This window comes from Calliopsis andreniformis, chromosome 4 (assembly GCF_051401765.1).
Source record: "Calliopsis andreniformis isolate RMS-2024a chromosome 4, iyCalAndr_principal, whole genome shotgun sequence".
NCBI classification, from domain to species: domain Eukaryota; kingdom Metazoa; phylum Arthropoda; class Insecta; order Hymenoptera; family Andrenidae; genus Calliopsis; species Calliopsis andreniformis.
In genome coordinates, this window is record NC_135065.1 from 2,201,661 (window position 1) to 2,208,508 (window position 6,848).

At 33.4% G+C, this 6,848-nt stretch overlaps 1 protein-coding gene across 1 annotated transcript; it reads right to left on the bottom strand.

Annotated features, from left to right (window-relative positions):
• Positions 1-206: 206 nt before the first annotated feature.
• On the bottom strand, positions 207-759 carry LOC143178354 (uncharacterized). The gene is made up of 2 exons (XM_076376950.1): positions 657-759; positions 207-485 (listed from the first exon to the last, which is right to left on the bottom strand). Exons 1-2 carry the CDS (start codon positions 698-700, stop codon positions 224-226), a joined length of 306 nt encoding a protein of 101 aa, XP_076233065.1. The 5' UTR covers positions 701-759; the 3' UTR covers positions 207-223.
• Between the last annotated feature and the right edge of the window lie 6,089 nt (positions 760-6,848).

Genomic DNA, 6,848 nt, shown 5'->3' on the forward strand with positions numbered 1-6,848 from the left:
CTTGAGCATTTGGGTGATTGGGTAGTTGGGTGGTTGGGTGGTAGCTGAGTGGTTGAGCGGTCAAATAGTCGTGCGCTTCGAACAGAACAGAAGTACATATATACGTACGTATAGCGAAGGATCGAGAGAAAAGACGGCAGAGCGAAGCGGGAAGAAGAAGAAGAGGGAAACGAAAAAGGAAAAAGAATAAGAGAGAGTGGCGACGGTATTGGACGGCGCGTCGTTAACGGTAACGACGGCCACCGATTGTCCCAACGACGCCGGTCTGCACCCCCGTGTTTCCCGCACTGCTGCCGTTTCCCCTCAGACCTCGAGCTCGACGACACTCGGCCTCGAGTCGCCTTATTGCCGCGATAAATATAGAACCTACCCTTCGAAACCGTCTACTCACTCCACTCGGACTTTCTTCCTTCTGACATCCTCCCTCCTTTCTATCACGCTTTCGTTTTCCATCCGTACTCCTTTTGATCCCGCAAACATACATTCTATAAAAAAAGCGAAATCATCGCTATATTTCTTTATAGGTTTACGTAAGGATCCTGAAACTAATGATACGTATCTCAAGGAATTATTCTGGTAAGGCTGTTAGCATTAGGTGCCCAGCGTAACCTTTTTTTAACAAGAAACTCATGGCTACTGACTTCAACTGCACTTACGTTACTGAATGTAATTTGTACTTAAACTGTCCCTCAGTTCGCATTGCTTCTTTCTTTCAAAATTCCACTGGCTTCTAATTTGTATAGCTGTAGCATAGTTGCTGGTGTTATAAGAATTTAAACATATTGGGCAGATTGCAAGATCTGAAACTGACTTAATATCGTAAGTCAGTTTGTCTAATTGAAAGAGTAACCCATCGATCATGATTTAGATTGTTCTCTTCGTATTTCATGACGTTCCGCGAGCTCCCATTTGTGAATGTAAGTGCGCCAAGTCCCTCTTTACTGGCCCCGACGGAACGTCGTAATTTTAGCAAGAATAGAACGAGGTCGTGAACCAGACGTCCGACGAACGAACGTCGGAGGGAAGGAGAAATGGCGAGGGGAAGGAAAAGGGAAAAGCGAAGAACGAAAGAGTGGAGAGAGACGGATATATAAACGTACAGGCGAGCAGGGGTAGAGAGAACGAGAGGGAAGAAAGAGAGACAGCCTCGTTACGAAATCATTTCGCCGGCGCATCGCCGTGCGATGGATCGATCGCAGCCATTTTGCATCCAGACTTCGAAGCACCGTGCTCAATGATTAATCCCCGTTGCTCGTTGCTTCCCTATTCCCAGTATCATCGGACACAACGTATTTGGCTTAAAATCCAGCTCTCTGCCTGTTGGTTCAAGGGGGGGTGCATTTACGTACACGGTCCACATTATTATGGATTTTTAGCAACAATTGATCCTCGAATAAATAATTTCTCGTTTCCATGCTTTCGTGCATATATGCACTGAGTGATTAGAAATGAGCTGGCATAATGAAAGAAGAATAAACTATTGGTGTCTGAAGTACTTAGAGTTTACTATAAGACAGGTACTCAATTTGTTTCGATGAAAATTTTTAACCCTTTTACTGAATTTAAAATAATTACCCACTTTTTAAAAGTGTTTATGGCATCAAACACCGAAATCTGCTTGGAAACAATAAAAACCCACCGTGGTTGGTTTTTATGTGAAACGTAACGTACGTAGTCAGACATAACTGTGTAGGTACTTATCTCTCCACTAAGCTTGACTCAAACGGTCTAGCTTTATAATGTCCTTCGTTTGCTCAAATTTTGTAAAATATGATGATTAAAATATATTTGCTTTAATATTAGTGACAAAATATGAAAATAATCTTCTGATGTTAAAATTCAAATGCTTACCAAGCTATCGTAGGTACACGTATTAAACTTGTGCGCGCGAAAGTTTTCCTGGTCTTACTTACTAATCATACTTGAAGAACGTCCATAGCCATATTGTATGTGTACAAAAACGAATGACTGCAACCATGAAAAGATTCAGAAAAGAAAGATGTGTCTATTAATGATTTCTGGTTTATTGTTTTAATACTGATTGAGAATACATCAGTGTCTTTGACTTGGTATCTTATGATCTACTAGTTGCATTTTAGTTTCTCTTAATTTCATTGTGCTTATAAATGTGATGAACATAATCTTTTCTTGTACCAGACATCAACTCATTTTATCCAAAATATAAAAAAAGATTATAATTAAAAATAAGAAGATTTCTAATATTATGGTCACATGTATGTATGTGAGATTTAATTAATCGTATTGAATGTATGTATGAGCAGTTTACTAATTTTGATAAATAATTGATAAAAGTAAAAAACTATCCATACATCAATTGTTAAAAATTACTTTATGAGTGATACATACTTACATGTATCGATATCAATATGGTTTGAATAAAGGAATTAATAAACTTAAAAAGAATCGTTAGAAAAGTTGAATATCACAATTCATATGGGATATCTCTAGTAAGAAATATTCTTCTAATACAGCTAAAATAAAATTTGTTAAGATTAGAAAATATTAAATCGTCATTTCACTGCATTCTTGAGAAAGAATTTTCGAGAATTTACAATTATAAAATCGGTAGAATATCACTTCGTGATCTATAGATTTATTTTTTTTAATCACCCGCTATAGCTGTGTGAGCATTATCTGAGCGCTGTTTAAAGAAGAGAATACCTTAAAGCAGACCATTCGGATAAGACCGAATAGACTATTTCAACTGACTTCAGTGATAAAATATAGGTTTTGGCAATGGCGGATCCAGAGCGTACACTTCGCCCCCTTTAACAATAATAAAATCTAAAAACATTACGTGACATTTAGAAAAACTTATGAGGTATACACTTAAAGATCTATCGATGTATACTTACCAAGTTGTACGCGATTTTTATTCTTAACAGATAAAATATTAAAATATAAATTACAAGCAAATTTTAAATCTTGTAAATTGGAAAAGAAAGTTCAAAAATATATGTACTCTTATACGTTTCGCTTCCTGAATTCGCCTCCGATTTCTGGCTGTGGTTCTCTATCAGACAGATATAGCTCGTTGTTTAAATAGTTATCTTTAAATAAAAAATTACTCATGGAACATTAAATTTAAGAAAACGCACTAATTAACATAAGTATTAATATAATATGTTTTCTTACAACTTTTGTGGTGCGTGCATCTAGGCAGAACGCATATAATTTTTCTTTAAGTCACATGATCTCGTTTTGTAAAAAATATAATGGAAAATTTATCTACGTTATAGCTTGTATATAAATTTGATTTGATTGCAAATGAACTAATAATAAAAGAAGTACCGATCTTAATACGTGTGTGCCACAAAAATTTCTTCGCTGACTCAAACCATGTTACCTATACAGATACAGTAGTGTTTGACAACAAGTATAAAAAATGTTAAGGTGAATCTACATGTTAAAATAAAACCAACATGGGTTTTAGGTTTATCGGTAGAAAAAACGCCTAAGATACGCGTGAAGTATGTCTGACTTGGGACTTATTCTACTGAGTTCTACAGTATATTTAACTCTTTCTGTATGAAATTTCTTATGTATATAATCTATTTGTAAGAATATAATCGCGCTTGTTAAGTTGGTTTAATAAAGAATACAAAATTTGTTTATTTATTGAATATATGTGTGTATATGTGTGTTGTATACATATATTCTTATACAAGATTTTCGAGAATAAATGTTAGAAATTTTAAGGGCGGATTTTACAAACTAAAATAAAATGAAAATCAAAAGTGACGAAACTGCATCTGTGGTTTCGTTTCAGAGTTATTAATGACTCAGAAAACGCCTAAAATTCGTATCTGACTTGGAACATATACTACTGCTGACGTGCACTAGCCAGGTCAGACATAAAGAAGTCAATAAAATAAATCCCAGACCAGACACATTTTACGTGCATTTTAGACATTTTTACAATAATTAATAATTCTGAAATGAAACATAAAATGCAATTTCGTCTTATTTTGACATGAAGAATCACTCCTTAAAATTTCTAATACCTATTGTCGAATGCTCTATATATGTATCCTGTTGAAGATAAAGACATTTTATAATTTAAAATTGCAGAAGGTAATTATTTTACAATACTCTGAATTACATCAGTGTAATACAAAGGTCGATAAGAAGTTAAACTCTTACATATCGCACATTTGCATAATAACAACTTAAAAATTTACTTTTTTTGAGATGTTTGCACAGAAAGATCGGTTTTTTTCATTAAATGACGATATTATTTCATTAGTCCTAAAAGTCATGATTACTGAGTTATATCACTGTTACAAAGATGAAGGATGTGTTTTAAGGATACGTAAGTTAAAAAGTAATGATCATTGGTGTCTTCTATGGGGGTCAAGTACGTGTTAAAGAATAATTCATAGTAAGAGAACATGTATGTAAATATACGATCAATATTGTAACAGCAAAATACTAATTATAAGTTAAAAAATACGATGATTTTAATGAACTGTCACCCATTAATTACCGAAAAGGAAGTACCATCGAGCTTCGTCTAGAGAATGATAAGATAATGTGATTTTGAATAAACAAGACATTTTTGTAGCTTATTATGTAAATACGATGTCATGCTTATTATGAAAATTCTAAAAATTATAGAACGAATATAAATTTGTAACGTGACATAAGAATAGTTTTTTTCTACAATCAGTGACCTATATGCTATTTGGAATATTTAAAATCGTAACATAAAGTGCACAGGGTAAGTATACCTAGTACTGGACATTAGCTACATCTTTAACAAATGAAACGCAACAAAGCAAAGGATTCCCTCCTATCATTTTTGCAGTTTGGTCGTTTTGTTGCGTTTTATTCTTTGAACATACAGTTAATGTCTAGTATTACGTACACTTACCCTACAGTTTAGTATATCTATATTCAGTACTCCCGAAATGTAGGTATTACTATTATCAAATTATAAGACGGAATTCTGCTTCAACGCAACAGTTGTAATCTCTAAGAAAGAAGATTTTAAAAAATGAACAGAATCTTTCTTAGGAGTACTAATTTGGATGCTTATTCTGACAAGATGGTTTCAAATAATGTTATTACGAAATCTCAATTCTTACCTGAGTGAAACTAAAATTAATAAAATTAATAAAAGAAATATTAATAAAGAACTAAGAGTGGTTAGTACAATTGTTCATTATTAAGTCGCGTTAAAATTATGCTCTATAGCACAGTATTTTTGACTAAATTGATTTTTATTCCAATATAATGGAGGTAAATTATTATAATTATTACATAATTATATATGCATACGTATACTGTTACTTATATCGTATGTTCAATAAAGTAAGTTTTATTTGGAAAATGATCTCAAGCTTTTTCCTTGTAATTTGTTGTATCATAATTATTTTAAATTGATACTAAATAAGGCCAAGCAATGTATAAATAAACGGTATACATATCGTTCAAGTAAACTTGAAATATGTATTTTTTAAACACTTGTCGTTCCAATCCTTCTGACATAATGCATATGTTTTAATCATAAGCGTTGAAGGATGCCATAGGTACATTAACGAGCATATTGGTTAACAATAGATGTTAAACAGAAATCTTAAAAGGAAAAGACCTTTTCGAGCTTAACGATTCGGTTTATTATTACCACTAACACAAAATGCATATTAACTTCAGGGTAGCGTCTGTAACTGTGCAACACAAAACATCGACTTACCGCGAACCAATTAATGCAAGTTTTTTAGCGCGAATGTTTCATCGGCAATATCCCAGCAAATTTCGCGTCAGCATATGTACCCGTTCTGTTTTTCTATCCTGCTATCAGTTTTTACTCGTTTTCTCTTCTGTGCTATGGTTTTCCTTTACCTCTAAACGCATGCATCGATCGTTTAGCCCGCGCTGACAAATCCTCATATGTTGTATCCACATACCTACATAATTGTGGCCATAACAGAGGCAGAGAAAAAATGGATTATGGGAGAACGAAATAAGTTCGGTAGTGAGAATAGTCGGGTAAAAAAATGAGAATACAAATGCACATTATACCTACGTATACCTGTAGATATTTTCTAATATGATTTCTTAGTTACATTAGATTGTGTTATTATTTGTTATGTACAGGTTATTTTCAGATTGGACACAGGTATATTTAAAAACCTATAATGTTTATAATTTCGTGACACACAAGATAACGACGCAGTATTTTTTTAACTATGAACACTTTGATATCTTTCTATTTCTCGTAGTCAGAATTACTCTCTCATTTCCTTTTGCTCTTACCTTTGAAAACATGTAGATGTACTAGAACGAATCTCCACGAAATAGAATATCGTTCTATATTTCAGTTCCTTAGTTTACTCAAAGCACATCTTAAACTGACTATTCAAAGTCAAATGTACAAGCCTGCAAGTCATAAGTGGAGATGAAGAGCTTGGTTTGTTTAGAAGATGCAGCCAAAAAGATGTCATTCGATGCCAGCAAGCGATGCAGTTACATAGTCCTCGATCAGTAATTTTGATCGAAAAATTATATTTGGTCAAGAAATGAATCGATCTAGTACGACACTGAGATTCAGACCATCAACACATGACCTAACTTTTCTGACCTGATTTAATACATTTTACTACGTGGATTTATATCAAATGGCACTTCGTTAAATGTGTCAGAAAATCCTATCGTATCATCAACGAAAGATATATGATTCTATTTAATAAAATTAATTTGATACTCAAATCTCCTCCATCAGTCCATGTACACAAATAGCATTTGTACTACATTATATGCCCCATCACGTCAAAAAACTTTTGCAAGAACATTTTTTTGACAACTTCAACCTTTCATAATTATAC